This window comes from Oryzias latipes, chromosome 22 (genome assembly GCF_002234675.1).
Source record: "Oryzias latipes chromosome 22, ASM223467v1".
Lineage (NCBI taxonomy): Eukaryota > Metazoa > Chordata > Actinopteri > Beloniformes > Adrianichthyidae > Oryzias > Oryzias latipes.
Genome location: NC_019880.2, coordinates 20,475,943 through 20,502,419, shown reverse-complemented (window position 1 = coordinate 20,502,419; position 26,477 = coordinate 20,475,943). Strand labels below are relative to the sequence as shown.

The window sequence follows — 26,477 nt, the reverse complement described above, 5'->3', positions numbered from 1 at the left end:
GGAAGTGGGTGTATAACAGTAATGGAATAGGTGAGATTACAAAGGCTTAGAGAAGATGTGAATAGGAATGAATGAAAAGTGCTGGATAACAGGAAAAAAGGAGGAGGGAGCCGTGGCAGCGGCATACCTACGTCTGAGAGACAAATAGTGCACGATGCTGATGACGGGTTAAAGCTTGTGCCCCTGCTGTGAACAGCCACTAATATGACGTTTAATAAAGGCACCGTGGGACACTGTCACATTCCAGCAGTCATTCAACTGTCGGCCAAAATTAGGCAAACAAGAGCCACTTTTCTCCACTTCGCTCACGTTAATGCTTCATGACTGAAAAGCCCTCTCGTGCTTCACGAAGGATTTATTCTGCATTAAATTCCCTCTTGTTGATACTGTAAAAGTAATTGATTACATCTTGGAATGCTGGGAACGCACACAGCATCCCAAAAGGTCTTGCTTTCTTCTGCCTTCACCTGTCACCGCTGCAGCCCTCTTGGAGGATTTGTGGCTCTGCCAGGGACGATGCAGAGGGAAGAACTTGCCCTGTGGAGTTTATCTTTTTCCAATTTAAATACCACATCATTATTTTGGGAATTTTAATTATGGAGCACGGTAAGTGGGATGCAGTGCCTCTCCACTGAACATATGCATGAATCTTGAAGCCAAGGTCAGGCAAAGACGGCGCTAGGGAATGTGGGATTGCCAAGATGTGGAGGCTTCATGTGGCTTAGTCATTGTGGGGCTGAGAAGCAGCAGAGCAATCATCCCGCTGCAGCAGCCTGACAGCTCAGGGATGAGCAGGATGCTGGAGGAAACTGTTCAACACCAATAAGGTGATTAAAATTCATTTACATGCTGGGAGGTGGCTGTTTTCAGTGGGCAGACACATTGCAGATGCAACCTTTAGTTTGCATCTGCATGTTTTAAAAAAAATGTTTTAAAAGATTCTTTCTGTTTTTTCTGCAATTCTTTCTGTACAGTCCTGATCTGATCTAATCTTTTCTAAAATATGGTGAAAGAAAACCCATCTCTCTTTATTTCCTGTGTTCCTGACCTGCCATTTAATCAGTTTTAGAGACATGAAACCTCGCGGGCGCCATCACTCCAGCCCCACGGGCCCAGTGACAGACTGGCAACTGTCCAGGTTGAATCCCGCCTTTGCCCAACAGTAGCCGGGAAAGGCTCCGGCAACCCCAAAAGAGCAGCAGCGGGTTAAAGAATGGACGCTCACATCGATCAGCCATATTGGATCTGTGTTCTGCTCGCTGATGGAGACGCTGAAATCCCTGATTGGTTGACGCGACGCTTCAACCTTGCCAAAGTTCCGATTTTTGAGCTTTTGACACGCCCAAATCGCGCCGCAGGACTCAGATCGCGTCTGTACATTGACTTAACATTAAAACTTGACGCTCCTGACGCGTTTGGTGTGAACGCAGCGTGGGTGAGTTTTGAATGCTGCAGAAATGGGCCACATTTGACTGTTTGCTCTTTGGAGCTGTGCTGCAGGCCAGAGGTTGATAGAAAAACGTTGGATGAATGCTTTCCTTTTTATTATTATTCTAAAAATATGGAAAAGTGATGACCTGGAATGTCAAACACGAAAGCAAGAATACGTGTCTCTGGATTTCACGCCACCTCTCCTTGTTTTGTACCCCCCCCATTCATCTCAGCTGCTCTCCTACCTGCTGCCTGTCTTGGCAGCCGGTAACCTACCGGGACCAGTCTTTGATTTATTTGGAGAGGGACCTTAACAGAGGGACCCGGATGAGTGGCATTTTAATGTGCTTTTGAGATGTTTGGTAGCAAGAACTATTGATTACTGTGCTGCAGACCCTCCCCCATCCCCGTCTACCCCCCCCCCCCCCCCTTCCCTCGCTGTCTCAGAGATCTTCGGTCGCTCTGGGGGAGAGCTTGTCAGGAAGAAAACGGTTTCTGCGCAGGCTGAGATGAAGACAGTGAGACCTTCAGCTGTGGGTGGTGGTCCATGTTAGACTGTCTGAGCCAGGTGAAACTCCCACCTGACCACGCGCCAGCTGAGGGAGTATGGACAGAGTGTTGGACGAAACGTGGATATAGAAATGGAAAAACAGCAAATATTCATCCTTTCTTTCTCAATTCTTTGTCTTTTCTGACATGTATGTGACGTGACAAAGACCACTTTCTCACAACACGCTTTTTTTGCAAAAAAATCCACTATTTACCAAACAGGACGCAGGCTGCCCATAGCTGGGTAAAGATGATTCCACTCCTAAAGCAAACGCACTAACATTCAGCTCCTGTTTGAAATCTGTTTGACTTTTCATGTTTGAGCCAAGGTCAGAGCAAACACTAGAATGACAATGTTTGACTTTTGATACAGGTTTTTCCAGAACTACAAGAACTACAGAACTTGTTTTTTAACCAGTCAATCAAATTTGGTTAGTGACCAAACACATAAAGGTTCTCCTGGAAGCAGCTTTTTACTATAGTTTTTAGATGCAGCCCCTGAAGTTGTCAAAGTGTAACGTATATGAATGACTTGACCGGGCACGTGGTGCCGGAAGCTAACAGCTCCAATCTTGTGTCTCCCCTGCAGTGTGTACGGCTGCCCTTTGGCCAAGAAGAGGAAGAGCTTAGATATCGAACCCTTGGAAACCTCTCCAAAGAGGAGCACCTTACTTGATGACATGGACAACTCCACAATGGAGGAGTGCTACGACACAGACGGAACCGAGGAGATGGACGACAGGGAGGAAGAAGAGGAGGAGGGAGCCATGGAGGGGGGAGGAGAGGTAGTGGAGGAAGAGGAAGATGTGGGAGGCTACATGGACTACAATGTAGAACAGATGGAGCATGAAAATGAGGAGGGGGAGGAACGGGGAGAAGAGGAGGACATAGAAGAAGAGGACGTAGAAGTGGAGCAAGAAGAGGAGGAAGACAGTGATGAAGTCAGGGTGGAGGAGGCAGAAGAAGAGGAAGAAGAAGCAATTGAGGAGGTAGACTATGAAGACGATGAAGAAGAGGAGGAGGAAGAGCAAAATATGGGGCAAGGTGAGAGCATGACGTGAGCTGGGTGTGTTGTAAACGGGAGTGGGGGAGAGGGGGAGTCAAAAACATTTAAAGGAACGGACATGGTTGTCAGCAGCTCATCAGTTACAAACTAAACTGTAAAGATGCAAAACAAACCTGTGCAACTCTGAAGCGACGTCAAAACTCGCTTCAATGATTTGACCTCAGAGATGCAAAAACTACGTTCAGTGTTCACCATGTTAATGTATTTTGCTCTTAGCTGGTCACCATGACACCTTCCTGTCATTCAAAGACTGCTGAGTCATCCTTTACATCAGAGATGAATAAATTATGAGTGTTTCCAGTTTCTGAATATGTACAGAGTAGGAATATTGATAGATACATACTACAAACTATCAATGACCTGGACTCCAACAGCCGAGCATCCAACGCCACCGTGCAACCTTTGGCTTGTTTGTAGTTTTGGACAACAGTTCATTAAGCCATGACCAACAATCATCTGACACACTACCTGAAGGAAATCGCTGTGAATCCAAGAAGGATTTATTGACCAAAGCATCAGATCTTCAGACTCCATCAAAGGAGTCTATTAGATTCTGACTTTGAGACCGTTTAAGCCCAGATACAAAGGATTTCTTTACAGTACAGACCAAAAGTTTGGACACACCTTCTCATTCAAATGAATGGGAAGGTGTGTCCAAACTTATGGTCTGTACTGAATGTGGCTAAGAATGGTGAACCAGGCCAGATGTTGGTGGATGCAAAGCATCAGTCCTGTTTAGGATAAATTCTCCACTTTCTTCATTTATCATTTGAGGGATATACTCTTCCACTGACTATAGAGACTTTGGAATGTCTTTATGACCTGCTAGAAAGATATGTCCTTTCTGTTTGTGCTGCTTATTCACAATAAGTGAATATTTCCATCACTGGAATGTTTTCATTAAAACACTTTAAATATTATTTCACCATTAAAAAAAGCAGTCAAAATCTAAAATGCTGAAAGTGCTGCATTAATGTCAATAAAGATTCAGATTGGTTAACCCCCAAAACACAGCCAGAATATTTACGTGTAAAGACTCTAGATTCTAATGAGTTTTATTCATGAACAGCTTTTTGTGGTCCAATACAAGAATTCTGGGATGTTGCTAGTCAGAGCATTGGTTTAACTGTTTGTTCCGACAATTCCAAACATCCCGCTCCATATGTTATCTGGTCTTTCTCCTTGTGATATGCCCAACACCAGAGCTGGCAGGTTTCTCTCCAGCAGCTTCTGCTTTGCACCCCCGCATCACGATTGGACCTGACACTGCCTTCAAGTCCAATTAAGAGTGAAGCTCCGACAGAGCAGTGTGTTAAAAGTGTTTGGCGCACAACTATACCCAGAAAAAGTCTAGATGTAGCATCTAAGCAGCCACGCGCTGATTTTCCTACATACATGTGAAAACCGCTCACATGTGAACTGTTGTTCATCCGAGCCCCCAGCAGACGTCTGATCCCGAACGTTCCCGCCCCCGTCCTGAACTGTCATTGCATCCAGTAGAGAGGAAGCTGCCTTCAATTCTTCTCCCAACTTAATTTCTTCAGATCTCTTATTCTGCTCTTAACAAAAATCTTTACATTCAGATTTACAATTTAAAAATGTGCACACCTTTTTCAAATGCAGAGTAGTGCCTCGGTTCTGATTCACTTCTATACTTGTTTGGCACTTTTGTGTGCCTTGATTGCTACTTTAAGGCCGTGTCACACAGCCCCTACGTACATTCGAGGCATGTTTCACAGATAAAAGCTGGTCATACGTGAAAATAGGTGGAAAAAGTCAGAAAAGTTGTTGGCTTTACGTGAAAATTTCACAAATATATCACGAGTGAACCTCACTAAAACCACCGAAGAAGTACGAATAAACCACGCAGAGAACAGGTAAACCTGTGCCTCATTGAATTTCTTCTCTTTGCACCGGACACCACCCCATGACAGACCTGACCCTGGACGAGCTGGACGGGGGGAGTGGGAGAACCCCACTCGGTATAGATTGCAGGAGGGGTGAAAGACCGGCCAAGTTATATAACCGTCACACAAGACGCCAATGAACCGATTGTTGGCTGTTTATCTGCAATTCATCAGTGGTTTGTGCATCACTTACGTCATTTTAACATGATATGTGCGCCGTATACGTGATATAACGGTGACAAATATCCTGGAGTTTGTGTAGGTGTGTGTGCTGTGAATGGAAGGTGTGCCCTGGAGTTTCTGTAACTTCACATGAATATATTACTTTTGGGTAAATGATTTCCGTTTACAGTGTTATCCTGTTTTTGTCTTGTTGTTTGTTTGAGCGAAACAAAGGTGACGAAGAAGCTCACTGCGTGTCCGTTTGATGTGTGCATGAGTGTGAGAGAGGCCCTTTGGCTTCCTTTTGTGCACAGGAATGTAAGTGGCAAATGTGACACCAATGTGAGCAATGTGCTTTTGGTGGATGAGGGCGGAAACGCAAAAGAGAAATTGGAAGTGCTCCAGAAGTGAGTGCTTAAAATTACTGACAGAGGAGGTTCAGTAACCTTTCGCAGTCTGTCAGAATCAATTAAGAACTGAATAGAACTCTGAAAATGCTGATGATTGAATGAGAAAAGAACTTTTTAGGCCAGAGATAAATGACTGGTGGCTGGCATCGGTTGCATCTATTCCTGCAGGAATGTTTTTATCTGTTTTAGGATTTCTATAAATGATTATTTTTGAATGTAAAGGTTCTAAGACAGGTTTAACATTTTGAAAGTCACAAAAGTTCTCATTTTGTTTGGTGATTGAATAATTAAATATTTCAATCTATTTCAATCTATTCACTGAAGCTCCTAGACATTCAGAAGAATGAAGGTCAGTACTCTAAAATTTCATTTAAAGATCCTCATTGGACAAAGCATTTCTCTGAAACTCTATCCAAGCTGTTGTTAAGACTTTGAAAGTAAATCCTCATCATTAATATTTCCTTTTCCTGTTTCCATAGACCTGAAATTGGATTTATGTGTCAAAGTAAACACTAAAAATGATCCAGAAGATGATTTGTTGTTCTTTCCCAACAGAGGACAATCAGTTGAGCCCTGGAGACAGCACCAGTGAGGGTGGAGGTGGGGATGGATACAGCAAATTGGGTCCTGCAATGGAGAAGGATGACAACAACAACGATGAGTATGAAAACTACGATGAACTCGTTGCCAAGTCCCTCCTCAACTTGGGGAAGATTGCAGAAGACGCTGCCAACCGTGCCATGACCGAGTCTGAAATGAACAGCAACTCCCCCAACAGTGCTGAAGACGAGGGAGAGGAGGAGGAGGAAGAGGAAGAGGAGGAAGAAGAAGAAGAAGAGGAGGAGGAGGAGGAGGATGAAGAGGAAGAGGACGAGGAGGAGGAAGAGGAAAGTGAATTACAGAGAGGAGATCTGAGTTTGGATGTTGAAAGTGATGTTGTTCGGGAAACTGTGGACTCTCTCAAACTCCTTGCACAGGGTCATGGTGCCGTGTTGTCTGACAGTTTAGATGGACAGGACTTCGAAGGGTCAGCCAGACCTGGGGACCAGACTAACTACTCCCACAATGGTGGTAATGGACAGATGAAGACCACCAATAATGGAAAAATAGAGGGAAGTGATGAAGAAGTGTGTCTGAGCAGTCTGGAGTGCCTAAGAAACCAGTGCTTCGACTTGGCTAGGAAGCTAAGTGAAACAAAGTCTATTGACCGAAACGGACCGTCCCAACAAAATCATTACTCGTGTGGGGACCCCAGTCAACAACCACAGCACCATGGATATGGAGACTTCCACAACAGCCAAGACAGCAGACGGACACTTGATAGGAACTATTCAGACATGGATAATCTCATGAAGCTGGAGGAGCAACTGAGTCCACGCTCCAAGGCTTTCTCCAGCTGTGCTCAGGACGAGCGGTATCACACCAGCCACAGGGACTTTGATGAGGACACTGCTTCCATCACGTCGGACCGATCAGAGGAAGTGTTTGACATGACGAAGGGTAATTTGTCTCTACTGGAGAAGGCGATCGCACTGGAGTCGGAGCGCGCAAAGGCGATGCGAGATAAGCTCGCAGCCGAGGCAGCCAGAAGAGATGGAGTGAGGTATGCTCATGAAGACCATGGCCCGCGGCATGGCTACGGTGTGGAGCGTAAAGCCCGTCTTCCTGATGGCATGAAGAAGCCTTTCTTCCATAAAGGTGAGGGCCTCTTTCACAGATGGACACGGTCAGATGCACACCCAGATTCCACCAGTTTAGAATAGACGTGTTTACCTCATTTGACAAGCTCAGGTGAAATGTTTGTGTGTATGCATTGGGCTCTGTATTCCATCTGCCCTAGAGACTACACATCCCACATGCATTCTGGAAACCCCACTATAACCCCAGGACAAGCTTTTTCAGCCAATTTGGAAATTCGTATCTTGGTAACAGCATGAGCGGCAGCAGCAGCTTATGTTGTTAAAATAGGCCAGCATGGAAACATCAGAGGGTAGTCTTGTCAGGCATAAGTAATGGCAATCTGCATGGCCTGTTAGGACTGCAAATCTCATCCCTGTGATGCAGCTTGGGGTAAAGCCGCCTATTTTTAAACCTGCACAAGCACATGGGAAAAAATACTAAACACAGGCCGTCTGCTTTTCCACGAGGCCCATTCTGTGGGGAACAAGGAGCTCTGTATTTACTTATTGACTCGCAAGATAGACATAAAAGAAATCCCACAGACTCTCTGACAGCTGCCATTGCCATCCTCAGTAGAACCTCTGCTTTTTACCTTTAAAGCCTGATTTTCTTTTGATTATTCGTAAAAGCGTTCCAAGTGTTTTTTTTAAACTATGATGATTCAGTGTTTGCCGAATTGTGAAAACCTGTGTTGTTTTCTAGGACATAGTTTCTGCAGAGCAGCAGGAGTTCTTAGAAATTCACCTCTAAGTTGTGGGCGGAGTAAGCCTGCAGACATTTCCCATCATCTCTTTGTTTACACTCTCTCCCACTAGCTTACAGCCCCTCACAGCCCCAAGCTAACATTACTGCTCCAACAAGAACGGTAAACAATATCAGGTCTACCCAGTCCAGTTCAGATGAGGAAAACAAAGACGTTCATGGATCTGTTTTTTATGACAGTAGATGATCAGAAGGGGCGGAGCCGGGAGATTGGGCCCTGCCTAGCATATTTTCTACGTCATGCAGAAGATCTTTTTCAAACACCATTTTTTTCGTCTGCTCAGAAACGCAAGTTTTATGTTAATTTTTGTTACATATGTCCTCCATCGTTAGAAAAATCCTACAAGAACATCTTAAAAACAGCATTTCCCCTGGACCGGGTCTTAATTATTTCTGACTTTACTTCGTACAATGACCAACAGTCTTTATTGAGCTAAATGGTTGTGTCAATGTCAGATGACAGCAACAAATAATAGCATGCTAATTCACAGCAGGAGGATTTTACACCTCAAATGCCACACTACTCACTGCAGGTTTATATTGCAACTTAAATGCCACACAAATGCTAATTTCAAGAGCTTTCCGTGGCCTTTGTGTCTGGATAATGTTGGAATAATGAGAGGGCGTAAGGCAGTTGCATGGAGATAGCATCTGTCCTGAGGCAAGATAGTAGCAGACACTCAATGATCAGGGTTCTTCTGTGTGATTTATAAAACAGCATGACAAAGGGGGGCTTCCAGAAGAGATCTGTTCCCTAAAAGAAGCATGAGGTTGAGATGAAAATTGAACAGTATCAGAATGACCGATAAGGAACGACAGGCTCACTGACTGCACATTAATTATCCAGAGATGGTATGGTAATGGCAACCATTTACTATGCAAAGCACAGACCGTCCCCAGCCACAATCAATATCCCCTGCTTTCTAATATGCCTTCCACTCGGCTGCCTCCGCTTTGTGGAATAGATGTGTTGCGGGGAGAATAAGCATCGCATCTGTGTGCGCTTGCACTCACATGTACGGAAAATTATTTCTAACATACAACCGAAACATTAAGAGCAAAAGTAATGATGCTCTTCAAAAGGGCCCATTATAAAGAGCCACGTTTTACGTGCATTGAAAGTTCCTTATCAAGATGATAGTTGCGCTTGAGTCAGGAATGACATAGCGATACTCCTTCTAACTCACGTGACATAGATGGATAACGGTCCAACAGGAGGATTGTAGCCACGACGGGCTCAAACCAGGGTCTCATTGTACCGGTACCAAGCCCGGATAAATACAAAGGACTGTGTCTGGAAGGGCGTCTGACGTAGAATGCCAAAGCAAGTATGTGAGCCAGACCTATTATATTCATACAGGATCAGTCGAGGCCCGGGTTAAGAACCACCTATGGAGGAGGAGTTACCTTAAAGGAGGAGTTTTGTTGTTGTGGAGGTAAAAAGAGTCTCAGAGTGAGTCTGAAGATAGAAATGGAAGGTGTAATGGTTAATGTTAGTGGGTACGCCCCACAGGTAGGATGTGAGCTGGAGGAGAAATTCTGGTTGGACCTTGATGAAGTCATGATGAGCATCACTAGAAGAGAGAGAGTTGTCATTGGTGCAGATTTCTATGGACATGTTGGAGCAGGAAACAGAGGTGATGAGGAGGTGACGGGCAGGTTTGGTATCCAGGACAAGAACGTAGAAAGACAGATGGTGTTTGATTTAGCAACAAAGATAGAAATGGCTCAAGTGAATACGTTCTTTGAGAAGAGGCAGGAACATAAGAGTGGAGGTAGAAGCACCCAGATAGACTACATCTTGTGTAGACGGTGAAATTTGAATATCAGTGACTGCAAAGCAGTGGTAGGTGAGAGTGTTTCCAGACAGCATTGGTGGTGTGGTGGATGACTCTGGTGATGAATACGACGAAGAAAGAAAGGACAAAGGCAGAGAAGAGGACAAACTGGTGGAGGCAGAAAAACGAAGAATGTTGCAGGACTTTGAAGAAGCCGTTGAAACAGACTCTGGGTGGTCAGGAGGTTCTCCCAGATGACTGGAGAACGACAGCTAATGTGATCAGGGAAACATGTACGAGTGTACTTGTTGTGTCATCAGGAAAGAAAGATGATAAGGAGACTTAGTGGTGGAATGAGGAGGTGCAGGAGTGTATATGGAGTCAGAGGCTAGCTAAGAAGAAGTGGGACACTGAGAGGAATGAGGAGAGAAGACAGGAGTACAGGGAGATGCAGTATCAGGTGAAAGTAGAGGGGTCAAAGGTAAGAGAAGTGTGATGGTGTCCATTTTTAAGAATAAGGGAGATGTGCAGAGTTGTGATAACTACAGCAGAATAAAGCTGATGAACCACACAATGAAGTGATGGGAAAGAGTAGCTGAAGCTAGACTAAGAAAAGAAGTGAACATTTGTGAGCAGCAGGATGGTTTCATGCAAAGACAGAGCACTACAGATGCAATCTTTGCTTTGAGGATGTTGATAGAGAAGTACAGAGAAGGTCAGAGAGAGAGACACACTGTCTCTGTAGATCTGGAGAAAGTTTGGATGTCCAGAGAAGAACTGTGGTTTAGTATGAGGAAGTCTGGAGCGATGATCCAAAACATAAAGAAGATCTACAATGGAATGGTTCACACATAAGCATAACCAGGTGTTTAGAACGGCCAAGTCAAAGTTCAGACCTGAATCCAATGGAGAATCTGTGGAAAGAACTGAAAACTGCTGTTTACAAACGCTCTCCGTCCAACTTCACTGAGCTCCAGCTGTTTTTAAGGTGGAACAGGCAAGAATGTCAGTCTCTGGATGTGCAAAACTGATAGAGACAAACCCCCAGCCACTTCCAGCTGTAACCACAGCAAAAGGTGGTGCTACAAATTTTACGCCCAATTTTTCCGTTTTTTCTTTGTTAAACAAGTTTGACATTTCCAATAAAGTTCATTCCACTTGATGATTGTGTCCCACTTGTTGTTGATTCTTCACTAAAAATTACACTTTTATATCTTTATGTTTGCAGCCTGAAATGCAGCAAAAGGTTGAAAAGTTCAAGGGGCAGAATTTTTGACTGTAAGTTAGCGCAGTACAGGACATGAGGGCTGTAAGACAGTGGTGAGGTGTGCTGTTCTTCATGAAGAACTGGAATATGGGTTTGTAAATCAAAGGACACTGCTTTTGTCTAGCTGGACTTTTAGACATTTTTAAATATTTGCTTAAGAATCTTCTGAAATAGACAGTCAATTGTTCCAAGTTATTCTTAACTCAGATTCCACAATGACTGCTGGCTCAGCCTGACACAACGTAAAATAGTTTTCTGATTGACAGATCGAAAACATCTCTTTACTCTTTAGGTGTTTTTGGCCTCTTAAAATACTTACTGTTAATTCAGCTCTACTTTTTGAAGTATTTGGTCTACTGTATGTTGCAGAAAACAAAAATATCATGTTAAATAACACCCAAATAATATTGACCTGTCATTCTCCATAAACCGATGACAGACACATCGACACATGGGATGGAAAATCTCAAACCTCACCCATGGGATTATTTTTGAGGATCTGTAATATTTGGTTCTTCCTGGTTTAAATCCAATTTGGGGGAGGAAGTAGGAGCATGCGGACAGACATGTTGACTTCAATAGAAAGTTATTATTGGACAGACAGTTATATGTCTAGCATGATATGATTATTAAGTGAATTTTCAGTCTAGAATTAGAATTTAAATCCTAGATACTACTGTAACCTTTTAGAAACTTCTCAAAATTGGATGCTTCCAGATGTGGCAGCCTGGGATTTCTCAAAATTGACTCATCTTTAGGAGAGGACATACTTTCAAACCACTCCAGTAACCATGTTCCATTGTTACTAGTCCTTCAAATTTCCATTTAATGTTTACATGAAGTGATAGAAATTAGGTATTATGTTTACTTCCATTTTTATTTTACAAAAACAGTTTCCTTTTCTATTTTTTATCAAATGTGATTCCTTTTTGTATCATCCATCCCATTGTAGAGGAGAGCAAATGCTCTGCTGCAAACACTTGAGTGGTTCATCAAACTTACACAACCTACCTAACATGTGATACCGATCATATTTGGGCTGGAACAAATCCCAAGTTGGAAGCACACAAATCTAACCAAATGAAATACTTTTAGGATACTTGTTTTCTTGAAGTCTTTCTGAATTCCTATCATCCAAATGTCAAAGAAACTCCAAACAACTTGGGTGTCATATCTTCCTGGCATCCAATGTTCAGCTCACTTAATGTCGTGTGCTGTGTGACCCTCTCCACTTACCAATTGCAAATGTTAATGTGTTTTAAAATGAGAAATAGTCATGCTTTTGGCATATTTAAGGATGGAAACGGTTGCAAGCCCCTCACAAAGTTGCCTCTTTGGTTTGCTGCAAGTAATTGCAGCCCAGTTTACAAAAAACTAAAAACACATTTTTCACAACAGTCAATAAAAGAACTATTGTGGGAGAATAATCACAGTCAACAGTAGAAAGCAAGACTTAAAAAGGCTTTTGTTAAGCTTAAAAACTGTGGTCTCAGCAAAGCTTTCCTACAAAATGCTTATTGTCTCTAAACATCCACGCTGACTTTGACTGCAATTTGTAACATAATAGATTCAGAATGTTTTCCAAAAATTCGGTTTGATGGAATGCTGCAGTAACACATTTGAAGGGTCTATATCCTGCTGTTCTTAAGCCTTTCAGAGGAAACTACATCCATAGATATGATCACATATGACTTTTGACACACTAAAGAATTACTTTTTATGAAATACGAGTTCTTTTCAGCTCATTTTCCTACCTGGAAGTAAGACCACTCCATCTCTGAGGCTCCGCCTTTCTCTCCTTGTGGGTGCCGCCCATTTCATGACATCATCCTAGAGTCAGTCTCAGCAGCATGTCTGAGTTTCTCCCACAAAAACAAAACATCTGAACTTTTAAAAACATGGATGTTCATATTGTTCACATAAATAAAAGCGTTTAGCCGATCACCACTAGCTCCACTGAGAAAGTGGGCGTCTGTGTTAGACAGGGGGCGGAGCTGGCAAAGCAGACTCTTCCTGGAAGGGGCGGTTCCTCACTTTGTGATGTCACAATGTGAGAACCCACTTGTTTTCATGGATTGGGAGGGGCTGGTGCTCAGAGAGCAGCTTTATAGAGGAATACTCAGAAATGCACGAACAGATAAAATACCACTTTGGGGGATGTTTATAGTGAGGAAGGAAGATTATGATAGACTTGAAACTCAAAAAGGTTCATTTTTATGATATGGGCCCTTTAAAATCACTCAGTCTTTGGTGTGTAGGACATTGTTGTGTTGAATAAGACAGCAGAAACTTTAGAAAAGCTTTCAGTGTTTCAAGCTTTTCAAGCAGCAAACAACTGATCCAGGCAGGTTTTTCCCCGCCGCTCTGTCACTGACTAAAGCCCCAGCACACACCTTTCACCTGTGTCTCATGCAGTCTCTCTTTATACACTAGCAGGTTGACCTTTTCTGTTTCAAATATTAATTTAATAATTTAATTTTTGTTTGGAAAAATGTGCAGTCATGACATCACATCAAGGATTCAAATCCCATTTTTCTGTATTTTTTGTTTGTCTTTGTGTTTTCTTTTGCTTTAACAGTCACAAGCTACATAGAATTCAAAAACATCTTCACAGAATGAAGCCAGCACCTCTGAAAGACAAAGTCAGGGTTTTCTCCTCCAGCTCTGACTGAACTGGACTGTTCTGCCCAGTTTCCATAGAAAGACCATGATCAGAAACACTGAAACTCAGCTCTGCTTTTTGGTAAAAGGGTCTCATTCATGCAACTTTGTGGGTGCAGATCCTTCACGTGCAGACAAGAAGGAAAGCAGGTGTCCAACACCAGGGTGTGACGGCACAGGTCATGTGACGGGCCTGTACCCCCATCACCGCAGCCTATCTGGCTGTCCGCACAAGGACCGGGTGCCACCAGAAAGTGAGTACGCCGCATCAGATTTTCCCCAAAGTGTTTATCTATGTATTTAGCATGCTGCAAGCAAACACTTCAGTTTTTTTGTTTTTAGTGGTGTCTAGTTACTGTTGTGTTTGTTATTGGAGCACAGGCTGCAGCGAGGGGGGGGGCAGATGGGTTGCATGTGCACTTCTCTCTTGACCCTTTGAAAAGACACGTCTTTTTTAGATCCACGCCTCCCTGGTTTTGTGCTTGGTGTGCTGTGCTATGAGGGGGCAAACGAAGCCTTGCTGATGCATCGGGATGGAAGACACCATCTTATTTTCTTGGCTGCAGAAATGAGCCGATCTGACCGAGAGACACCAAGAAAACGTGATGATTCATGGCTGTTGTTTGTCGTCATAGGGCTTCTCATGTGAGGTGCATGCTCCTGCACAGCATGTTAGTGCATTTATGACTGAAAGGAGGAGGTTCGACACCGCTTTCTGGGTCTATTTCATCCGTTTTTGGACTGTGATTGAGTTACAGTGTCTCTGTTTTAGGAAACTGGAAATTTCTGACAGGACTTGATGAAAGTGAACGTCCTGTAGTCACCCATACGATGCATCCTCTTTAGTACTTTTCTTCTTTTCTTAACTGAGCTCCCTTCTGTGGACAGATACTCTGATGCAGCAGCAGGTCAAGTGAGGCAACAGGAAGCATTGGCCCTAAATCAAACGTGTTTTCCTTCAGAGTACTGAGCTATAGGCTGTTCTTTCTGCCTCCTCTCCCTCCAGAATCTTAACAAAACTGTTTGGGAAATGTTTATTAACTTTAGGATCCAGTTTAAGGTTAAAAACGCTGACGTGACCCAAACGGCATTAGAAATTAAAGGAGGTTTTAAGGATGACAAAGTTTTCCCAGTGTGAGAGCAGACTTGTAAAGACAATCTTGAAGAAAACACGTAGAACAGCTGACCTTGTGTGGAATTAAGACTCCAAAATAGAACCAGGAATGGCCCTGAATCGATTGTCACTGGATATTTGGGAAGATGATATGAGGTGCCGTGTAGGACATTATTCAGAATTAGCATTCACATACACATGTGAAATCTCTCACACACACTAGTGAAATGCTTGTATACATACAACTGAAAATGTATTCATTCACATACACATGTGAAATCTCTCACATACACATGTGAAATCTCTCACATACACATGTGAAATCTCTCACATACACATGTGAAATGCTCTCACACACACTACTGAAATCCTCTCACACACACTACTGAAATCCTCTCACACACACTACTGAAATCCTCTCACACACACTACTGAAATCCTCTCACACACACTACTGAAATTTTCGACAGAAACGGAAGGCATTTCAGTAGAAACGGAAGTTGGCTGATTATCGCGAGATAATCATTCGAAAATGGCAGCCGGTTGCGCAAGGAAAACCACCGAAACGTGTAAGTATATTAAAAAATATCCAGTATCTGTTGTAAAATATATTTGTAAATACTTAAGATGATGTGTTTAATATGTTATATTCCTCAATCAACAACCTAGATTGTTTTGAAGCTCATCAATTTCAGTAATGCTAAAGCTAACGCGAATTAGCGCCGAAGGCTAAAAACAAACGCTAGATATTACATCAAAAAGCAGTGACTTCTAACCGTAGTCACAAGTTATTAACACATGTTTTAAATGTGTTCATATATGTAGGGACAGACGAGGATGAGGAAAATCCGATCCATTTGCGGATGGAGAAAGATAGCCTGTTTGTTTTCAAGCTAGCTCGTGCCAGATGGGTAGAGACACATGATCAGATTTGACTTCATTTTAATAAACGGTTAATCGTTGTCGTACTGGGTTAAAGGTTTATGTCAAAGAGCCAGAAGAGAGAGGAGGAAAGGGCTAGAAGGGAGGAACAGCGACAGGAGAGTCTGTTAAGTTTACTTGAGTTGAAATTATTGTTCTAAAATGTAATGCAGCCATTGTTTTTCCAATTTGTTTAATAAATGTATGAACAAAAATGAATAATTTACATGTATTATTTAAATCTGAGCTATTTTTAACAATCTTAAAAGGATTTTCATATAAATATCAGATGTACATATTTAGAATTTCGTTTTATATGTTAATATTTATTTTTATACATGTTAACAATAATCCTGGTCTTCTAGAGTCATGTGTGTCACAGTTGGAGCTGAAAGGAAAGCAAAGATTTGTCCTTGCAGACAGACGTGACTCTGCTCGTCCTGCATGTTCCTGGTGTTGTCCTGCTGTGGCTCAACATCTGTGGCTAAGCAGTCGCCTTTGCTGATGCACAGAATGTGCAGAATTGAACTGCAGGCAATGATTTTCATTGCAAAGGTTGGTTTTACTTCCAGTGCCCTCAGAAATATTGCTGTCCTCCTCATCTTTATCATGCCAAATGCTCTCTTCACAACAGAGCGTGTTCTGGAGTGGTTCTGGTTGTAACTGCCTCAATGGCATTCCTCATGGGTTCCCTGTAGGGTGTCAGCAGCATGATGGGATGTGCAATGCAGGGATACCCACCATCACCCAAAAGGATCCTTCAGGTGGGTTTGTTTGATTTACATAAATTGGGCTTTTACGTAGAACCCGTGAATCATGGATTGATCCTGGATTCTCAACAAAAATATCTATAAATTTGGCATCAGAGTCACATACAGCATGCATTTTAATGGAATAAAAAAGCTTCCTGTTAAAATAACAAGCTGCATTTTCTTTTAGGGCCTTTATTCTTATGTGGCAGCCATCAATGCTCCTTGTGACCCTTTGGAAGGAGAAAGACCAAGCGAGCTGCTAAAATCCAGAGGCGACTTATGGTAGTTCATTCCCACTGGGAAGCTGGGTGACCCTGCTCATCAGCTGGAGGATGCGGTCTGCCGTCCTGTGGACAACATCGCTCACGGTGGACCGTGTCATGTCAAAGACTCTGGCTACCACACTGTAAGATGTGCCACACGCCAGCCAGAAAAGAAACACCAGGACGTCAGTCTCCTGTGACCCCCCAGAGTGTGAGGAACCCGAAGCTGATGCTTCAGGACCATCGACCCAGATGCTCGATGGTCCTGCGGGTCAACCGAAAATCCAGTCTTGTGTCGGACTGACCGTCAGCGTAAAGGGCCAGGACAGACACCTTTGTGTTGGTAAAGCAGTAGAGACGTGGAAGACCCTGGAAAATGCAACATTAATTATTTCATTGAGGAAATTAAATCACATTTTTTTAATGTTTCTATTTATTTTGATGTCTTACATTTTAGATTATGAAGTATTTATTAATTCTGGAAAATCTCGTGGTTTTTATTTGGCTGGGTTTTTGGATTTTCATTTAAACTTTTAAAAATGAAAGTTTTTGTTTTGTTTTTGTTTAAAACAAGTGATATGGTTTGACTCTGAATAAAAAATTCTAAACTTTGAACTCACAAGTGTTTCATGTAATTGGACTACACAACTCACTTGAAAAAGAATGTTAAACTCTTACCCAGCAGACTGTGTAACCTTGAGCATGATTAGTAACAAAGTTTAAGTTAAAGTTTAGGTTTAACTAAAAAAAAAGCTTTAAGTTTAACTCACAAGTTATTCTGTCTGGTCAGGGCATCCAGAGGAAATCTTCTGAGATGTCTGCTTGTCCTTGCCGTCCTGTGATGCTGCATATCTGCTCGTTTTCAGTTTGATCTCACGAAAAACGGTTGAATTATTGCCAGGAACACGGACAGATTCATTTTCAAAGCCATTTTCAGTAAGGTGTAAGAAAACTAAAGAAAAAAATGCCTCCTTGCAAGAGCCCGTTAATCGTTCAGCGGCACAAAAACAAAATAAATATTGGCATGAAAAAATAACTTGGGGGTTTATTTATGAACAAATACATTAAATCAACACCAAAGTGTTTGTAATTTAATTATTTATAAATCAGTCACGTTTTCTATGATCAGAACACAGCAGATTCATAAATAGTCTTTGTAAAATGTTCATATTTATTATGTTTTTACTCTGACAAATAAGTGTCATTCTCCGCGTTAAATAGGAGTAGTTCGCCTCCAGACCAGGTGGTGGCGGTAATGCGCCACTTTGTTTCCGTGTCAAGCGCGTTATGAACAACACCCAAAAGAAAAAAGTACTGAGCACGGGTGTCTGAATTGCTTTTAAATTCAGAGAACTATATAGAACTATATAGTTCTGCACTATATAGGGTTTTAGTAGTTAGGGATCAGGGCAGGAATTCGGACACAGGTTCATTTCCACTGAAATGCCTTCAGTCGAGCAACTTCGTTTCTAACAATAAAGTAAAAAAAAAAACGTTGTTTCTACTGAAATGCCTTCCGTTTCTATTGAAATTTTCACATGTGTATGTGAGAGGATTTTGGATAGTGTATGTGAGAGCATTTTCACATGTGTATGTGAGAGCATTTTCAGTAGTGTGTGTGAGAGCATTTTCAGTAGTGTGTGTGAGAGCATTTCACATGTGTATGTGAGAGCATTTTCAGTAGTGTGTGTGAGAGCATTTCACATGTGTATGTGAGAGCATTTTCAGTAGTGTGTGTGAGAGCATTTTCACATGTGTATGTGAGAGCATTTTCAGTAGTGTGTGTGAGAGCATTTTCAGTAGTGTGTGTGAGAGCATTTCACATGTGTATGTGAGAGCATTTTCAGTAGTGTGTGTGAGAGCATTTCACATGTGTATGTGAGAGATTTCACATGTGTATGTGAGAGATTTCACATGTGTATGTGAATGAATACATTTTCAGTTGTATGTATACAAGCATTTCACTAGTGTGTGTGAGAGATTTCACATGTGTATGTGAATGCTAATTCTGAATAATGTCCTACACGGCACCTCATAAGATGAGGTCAGTGTTCTTCCTCACATCGGCCCAACTAGACTTTTTGGGAAAGTGATACTGATGCTGTCCATTATCAATAGAAAATTGTACTTCGGTCAAAGTATCAAACACAGACACACAACTAAGTGTTTCGGATTTAAAAGAAATCTAAACGATCAGTCTTAATGTTGATTCCAGTGTCATTCATACTGTTTGCTCAGCTAAAGACACAATATCTTATGAGAATATTCTTCAGCCCAAAGGGAAACATTTGACTGAATTTCAAACATCTTGTTCTGATTTCACGAAAGCAGCTCTTTCTGAATAAAAAACTATTGATGTTTTCAGATAGAAAGTCTATTGTAAGAAAAAACTGATGATTCGTAATTTACAACTTTATGTACATGCACTATGGTAAAAGTTGTGACCATGAATTTCCCTCCAAATGGGGAGGGAATGGATTCCTCTCAGGTTTTCATTTTGAAAAAAAAAGTGACTTTTCTGAAAAAACAAGCACTTCATTGTTCTAAAAGCTCCATAACGCTATAATGGCTGAAAACAAGCATGACGCAGCCCAACTCAAGGCTCACATATGGTGCAAAGCAGCTACAGGGAAGCTTTAAACGGAGTGTTCTTCGCCTCCTGTCCTCTTCGCTCTGAATGTCCTCTTTCATCTGAGCCACGGAGCAGAGCTGCAGCTTGTGCTGCTCTTTTTGTCCCTTGGCAGAGGGCAGAGCAACCTGAGATATGCATAATGTATGGGCTTGTGGCATGTTGAGGTGGAGGGTTTTGTCCAATTACCTGCACTGAACACCAATTAGTATGTAGAGGAAGGAGGATGATGAGGGGGTCAAAGTTTGAGGGGGGGTTATAATGATGAAGCTGATGCCGATGGGGTTTGGCACGGCACGCCGTGGGTTTGGAGGCGACTCGGATTCCCCTCACACTCCTCTCCAGACCCCTCTTGGACATGTATAGATCATTAATTTAATTGGCTGGTTGCCGAGGGGATCTGAGAGCATTATGGACTGTTTTAATGGTAAACGGTAATGAAGACTGAGTTGGGCGCCTTAAACAATGCTCAGATGACAGCAAAGCACAGCCTGTCTAGGCGCTGGATTCCATTCGTCTGCCTTCACCCCTGTTCTAAGACTAATACTCTGCATGATTACAAGCTGTTTGCATGGCCCAAACGTCTCCCCACCCCTGTCTGTTGTTGGCTTTGTCGTCTCAGACTTAAATGACATCTTTTTATTCATGAATGTCACCGTACTGTGAATACTAATTTGAAAGAGCTGAATACGTGGAAGCAATATGGCGGGAAACCTCGCTTGCCCTTTCAAACTAGTGTTCATTAAAATGAAAAAGAGGTCATTTGAGGTCATTTCTTAATGATGTTTATAATGCCAGACTCCTCAAACACTAATAGAGCTCATGCGTGATTGTGAAGGGACTCCTAACCTTCCCTGTCTTTCACTCCTATCTCCTGTCTGTGCGAAGTTGTGGCAATGTATGAGAATGTTCTTAAGTGTCCTACGCCTGGCTGCACGGGACGCGGCCATGTCAATAGCAACAGAAACTCCCACAGAAGGTAAGAGCACAGCCGTGTGGAGCTTTTCATGACCCTGTGTGTTACCATGGGATTACGTTTGACCATCCCTTTTCAAATCTTCCTTTTTTCCACCCTTATTCTTCTGTTTGTCTGTTTTGTTTGATTATTCTCCAACCCGACCTCCTTCCAGATTTTTTTTTTTGTGTGCGTGTGGATGTTGTACTGCAGCACTTAAACCGCCATCTATTTAACTCTTCTCTTTGAGGCTGATGAGAATGCAGCACTTCACACCTGGAAAAATCGCATTTATCAGGTTCAAGTTTGGAGGTTGAAACTGAAATAGCTGCATGTTGTTGGAGGGGGCGAGGTGATAGAGGAGAGGAAAAAAAGAGTGACACCCACAGCAGATGCTCAGGGACTCAGGCATCGCAGCAGCCATTAGCACCTTGCTGCCACTCAGCTGGGGTGACAGGAGAGGTGCAGACCTGGGAGGACCAAAGCAGCCCCTGCTGTGCTCAGTGACACTGCTGCACAGCCACACAGTAAACTTTTACTTTGGAAGAATGAACTCATTCCAACCTTCCTTTGCAGGAAGGTTGCAGCCCCCGCCCCTGCACATCCTTGCTATTGCAGGTATTCATGAACAGAACTGCTGTCAGAGATCATTGTTTCAGTGCGGCTGCAGTTTGTCCACTAAGCAATGGTGGGAAAGGACGGCAACCTGAAGCTCTGGCTCATTGGGTCAGCTGCTTGTCAGAGGAGACGTAAACTGTTGAAATTTATCCCAAAACTGGATGGCTAGTAAGGAGCCTGTTTAATCATTCAAGCCACTTGATGTTTTAGAAACTCCTCTTGTTCCCCCATCTTGGGCAGATCTTCCAGACTGGACATTTTTCTTTGTGATGTCTTTGGGTTGAGTTGACAAGATGTTGTTTTTTTTCTTCATGTTTTACATTTAAAAACCTCAGATGTCTGTTCTTGTGTTTTTCCATCTCTGTATGATTTGTCTGTTGTGGATGCGTGTCATGCACGGATCACATTCTCATCACAGACTGATCGTTGTCTGAAAAACTCCTTTTGTCCAGAGCTTCAATGATGTTACCACCACACAGTTCTCCTCGGGCCGCGGCCCGTCGCAGAAATACAAACATCTGCAGAGAAACTCAGGACCGAGGAGGAGGGTCTGAGGGCCGGGACCCCAGTTTAGTCTAGTCGAGTCGAGTCGAGTCGAGTCGAGTCGAGTCGGGTCGGGTCGAGTTGAGTTGAGTTTAGTTTAGTCTGTTTAGTTTAGTTTATTTTCATTTAGTTTAGATTAGTTTGGTTTGGTTTGGTTTGGTTTAGTTTGGTTTAGTTTGGTTTAGTTTGGTTTAGTTTAGTTTAGTTTAGTTTAGTTTAGTTTGTTTTTTGTTTGGTTTGTTTTAGTTTAGTTTAGTTTAGTCTGTTTAGTTTAGTTGAGTTGAGTTTAGTTTAGTCTGTTTAGTTGAATTGAGTTGAGTTTAGTCTGTTTAGTTTAGTTGACTTGAGTTGAGTTTAGTCTGTTTAGTTTAGTTGACTTGAGTTGAGTTTAGTCTGTTTAGTTGAGTTGAGTTGAGTTTAGTCTGTTTAGTTTAGTTGACTTGAGTTGAGTTTAGTCTGTTTAGTTTAGCCATTACCAGTTGAATTCTATGACTTCATGTTCTTTATGATTTCATGTTTATTACACATTTATCTGCATGAAGCCCATTGAGACGACTATGGTTGTAATGTTGGGCTGTAGAAATAAAATTGACTTTCTGCAGATTCCTGTTGTCTGCAGTGGTTGTGAATAACTTCATATTACAGCTATAACTGTAAATAAACTGTGGTAAATAGTTGATTATATTCTTTATTGAAGCTACTACTATCTGTCTGAATTTAAATGACTTTTATCAACATTACCTAGAAAAAGGCAGCAGAGAAAACCCTTCTTTGCTAGTTTTTGTCTCTTCATACACAACATATTCTGGGTTCATTCTGTCTGCTATGATAATAGGTTGAAAAAAGCAAATATTTCTTAAAAAACAGAAAGTTTCTAATTTCACCTTGAAGAAACTTTTTTGCCTGAATTTTAAACTCTTCTTCTGGCCCGACTCACCGTTTTCTGTCCAGCTCCAGCGCTTTGTCTTCTGTTTGTGTGCATGTCGGTGTGTGAGAACTATCAGCTTGAAGGAAACAACCTGCAGGACGCACTTTCAAATGCACGGCACGAGAATTATTTTAAGCTGCTCAACCAGAAACATCCAAGCTGTTGTAAACCCTCTTCCTATCCAAACTGGGAATAGTGAAGGGAACTAATGAATTAGCATTTGAAACAGAGACTTTGTGAACTGCAGTCCGTGCTTTCAGACTGGGAAACGTGTTGGAGTGGCTGACGGACAGATGTGCTGCATCTGCTTTCAGCCCAGTAAACAGGCTGACGACCACTCCCTAACAAGCTAAAGTGCGCCTGATGCAAAGCTTTGTCTTTCAGATGCCTGTTCCACAGCTTAGATGATGTTTATTTTCTTATTGCAGTCTGTCAGGGTGCCCCATAGCTGCCGCTGAAAAGCTGGCAAAAGCCCAGGAGAAGCACCAGAGCTGTGACGGGCCAAAGTCCAATCAGTCATCCGACCGAGTTTTAAGGTAGTATTACCTCCTTCTAATTTTTTTTTCTCAATGGTGGGACTCTGGCACCTTAAATGTGACGTGTGTTCCAACATAAAGCACTGCTTTAATCACATTTAGGTCCGCATTTCATGTTCTGCTTCCTCCTTCTTGTGCATTGTTGAGGAGAGGCCTGACGTACCTCGGTGTTTGTTCCATGTTGGTGCTCCGTCATCCCCTGAGATCCCATTTCAGAGACTGCGTTCATTTCTCCACCGCCTGTCAAGGCAACTCGCTTTAAAAGACTTTTAGAGAAACTGACCTTGTTATCAATACAAGGCAGTGAATGAGAAGGATTGAAAGGGAGATTGGAGGGCTATGAAAACACTGGGATGAAACTAAGTGTGAATCTGAAATTCAGCTGTCGTTGCTTGATGCTATAAGAGAAAATCACATCATAAAAATGCACCAAAAGTTTACAAAATTCATTCATGACATGTACCATATTTTTTGGAGTACAAGTCGCATTTTTTGCATTGTTCTGAGGAGAAATTGTGTGACTTAAATGCGATTTTTAATAAGAGAATAGGAATAGCAATAAGAGGCTGTATGCTTCAGTATTTGCTACTGACAGCAACGCAGAGAAGAAGAAGCCCGCTCTGTCTGACGCCGAACTCATAGGAAGAAGAATTTAACAAATGTAGGGATGTGACGTAAAGAGTTTAGTAGACTTGTTAGGCTCTTCATGCTTTATGCTTATCTTCATAACGGCTCACACGTTCTGCTCATTTATTAGATTCCACCAACGTTTCATGAAGCTAAAGAAGCATCAATGTTATGTTAGGGAAGCCCACAAATATTCACTCTTTTATTGTTATGAATATCACTATCTTTTATTTATTTAAGTTAGGGAAATGCATATTAATCAATGATTTAACAGGGCTACATGGCTAAATGTGCCAGAATTAGCACAAGAGTTAATTTCCATCTGTAGTCCTTCGGCACATAAAGGAGATTCAGTACATTGAAACATCACAGACGGGATTAACACATGAAATTGACACACAAAAAAACACAAGCCCTCTCTGATGCACCTATAGAATGATTGTAAGCGTGAGCACGTGATTGATTGATTTCTAACCAATTATTCAGAATCGCTTTGAATCTCGCATAGTTTTCATAGTTTCTGATGTGAACTGAGGGTGTATTCCAAAGTTTTGTGCCTCTGATGGAGAACACTATTTCCACTATTTATTTGATAGAAGTTCCCCCGTGTGTGTTTTTCTTCAATTATTTTACTTAATACGATCTGCTTCCATAGTAACGCCATCATTACCCGTTTTCTAAAGTTCTCTGGCCATCTGCAGCGTTCAGCAGCCGGGTCTCTCCAGCCCCGCCTCTCTCATGCTGCGGATGTCCAAGGAGCAAAGTCTGCATTTTGCAGGTTTCTGCTGCAGAATGCGCTTCAGGTCTTTCAGTGGCCTCAGTCGATACCTCTCCTTGAAAATCTGCTCGTCGTTAAAGCTACATTTCGTAGCGTTTCACGATCTGTGTCTGATTTGAAGTTGAACTGACGATAACTTGACTGCTTTACGGCAACGTGGACTCCCACGTCTGATAGCGGGAGGTGGAATTTCTGCCACATTTAAGTTTGAATCTCTCTAAACTCTGATTTTTTAATGTATTTTTGCATCCAAAATAATAAAACTTTTCCAAAACTTTTCCAAGCTTTCCCAAAACTACAGACGATTTTGTTTCAATTTCCAAAACTTTTCCTGGTTTTCCATGACCGTACGAACCCTGTCAAATTCATTAAAAGGGGAGGAAGCCCATTTAAAACGTTAAAAATGAGAAAAATTATGATTTTCAAAATCCAGTATTTACTATGAATGATTCTACAGTGATATAAAAATTGTGTCGCTTGCTGGGGACCATATAAAGAGGCAGAGATAAGATCTGGTGTGTCTAAAATTTGATACATTTCTGCCAAAATAGTTACTTAATACATGAGATTTTCTTCTTTATTATGTTTATATTTATATTCTTTGGCTGCTGGAACTCATACTCCGGAGAGACTTATAATCCAAGAAATACAGTACTTTAAAATGATGGTATTTTATTGAAGGCGTGTGAGGAATGTACATGCAGTGGCTGAAAGAGAGCACAACACTCACCACCTTCAGTCATCCTTTTATGTTTTCCCATCATTTTCCATTCTTCATCCAGGAGTGCCGCTCCTTCCCCTCTCCCCCTCTAAAAAGGTTTCACACTTTTAACCACACCCCGAGTTTCTTTTCCTTCCCCTGGGCGATGTTCAGTGCCTCCGTCCAACTTCCACCACCTCGTCATTTATTTTCCAGGCCTATGTGCTTTGTCAAACAACTGGACTATCCACAGTATGGTTACAAGAACAATGTTTCCACCAGCACGCCCCGCTCCAACCTGGCCAAGGAACTGGAGAAGTACTCCAAGACCAGTTTTGACTACAGCGCCTTTGACAGCACCAACAACCACCATGTGTATGGGAAAAGGGCCATTGCACCAAAAGCTCATGGCCAACGGGACGCTTCTCCTAAAGGACATGACGGTACGGCTTTCTGCAGTTATCATATGTTTTCCCTGACAGTAGGAGCATCAGTGCTTTTAGGATTTCCTCTAAGACTTTGTAGGTCGTCAAATGAGCTCCACTTTTGGAAATGTGATTCTAAGTAATACTACTTCCAAACTGTACAAACCAAAACTAAAGACCAATAGTGTAGAAAATGCTTCCCAATGTCTTCTGTTGCAAAATATGACCACCAATCTCTGTGACACTGCTGAATCAACATGACCAGTGCTGGACGTTGAGGGAAATGGAGGTGTAGTCAGCTGCTCAGCCTCTGTAATGCCGCGTTCATATGACTGACACTTGAGGAAGACAAACATACGCTACAGATACGAGCAGGGTCTCACTAGCTGTGTTTCCATTGACTAGGAAATTAAGCATATTAAATATGCGATAGTAAATTTGCTTAATGGAAAAGAAAAAACTTGTAAAAAATTCCTAAAAAATTGTTTGTTCTTGGAGGGGGAGGTTTCTGAGGCATATCCAATTGGACGCATTCCACTAAACTGCAATGGAAACACTTTTTAAATAAATCAATCAACCGGATGGCGACACGCTTCTTGGTAGGAACTGGCGGCCTTGGACGCTCCACAGTGTGCGCCAACAGAGCGTCACACAGCTCATCAGAAGTTGAGCGTGTCATGTGGAATTGTTGGATCCACAGCTCCTCTGGAAAATCACCAACCACCATTTCCCAAAATGGCTTCATCCTTAGCCCCTCCCACATGTAAGGAGCTTGCCGCTCCACGACCTGAAGAAGACGCCGACGTCTAGTTTGATAGATGATGATGAGCGCTAGTGCCGTGGCAGAAATGTGAATGAATCTTCTGTCAATCAAAGTATTGGTCACATCCGTGTTTCTGAATGACTTATGGCGTGAGTCGGTTTGTGTTTATTCACTTAGTTAGGATTTCATGGAAACTGTGTCATTAAGAAATTATGTTTTTTCAACATTATAAAGTTTTGCATAGACGTGTAA

General features: G+C 42.2%; 1 protein-coding gene across 12 annotated transcripts in view; it reads left to right on the top strand.

Annotated features, from left to right (window-relative positions):
• The window catches only part of LOC101162331 (myelin transcription factor 1-like protein), a 127,383-nt gene that overhangs the window by 73,747 nt on the left and 27,159 nt on the right, over positions 1 to 26,477 (top strand). For 9 of the 12 annotated variants that reach the window (XM_020713906.2, XM_020713902.2, XM_020713909.1 and 6 more), the window contains 6 exons: positions 2,570 to 3,024; positions 6,081 to 7,223; positions 13,793 to 13,927; positions 20,241 to 20,331; positions 22,825 to 22,932; positions 25,254 to 25,480. In XM_020713906.2, coding sequence (XP_020569565.1) covers positions 2,570 to 3,024; positions 6,081 to 7,223; positions 13,793 to 13,927; positions 20,241 to 20,331; positions 22,825 to 22,932; positions 25,254 to 25,480 — 2,159 coding nt within the window. The remainder of the gene's footprint in view (positions 1 to 2,569; positions 3,025 to 6,080; positions 7,224 to 13,792; positions 13,928 to 20,240; positions 20,332 to 22,824; positions 22,933 to 25,253; positions 25,481 to 26,477) is intronic. The other 3 variants (XM_020713904.1, XM_020713907.2, XM_020713908.1) reach the window with 3 other exon arrangements.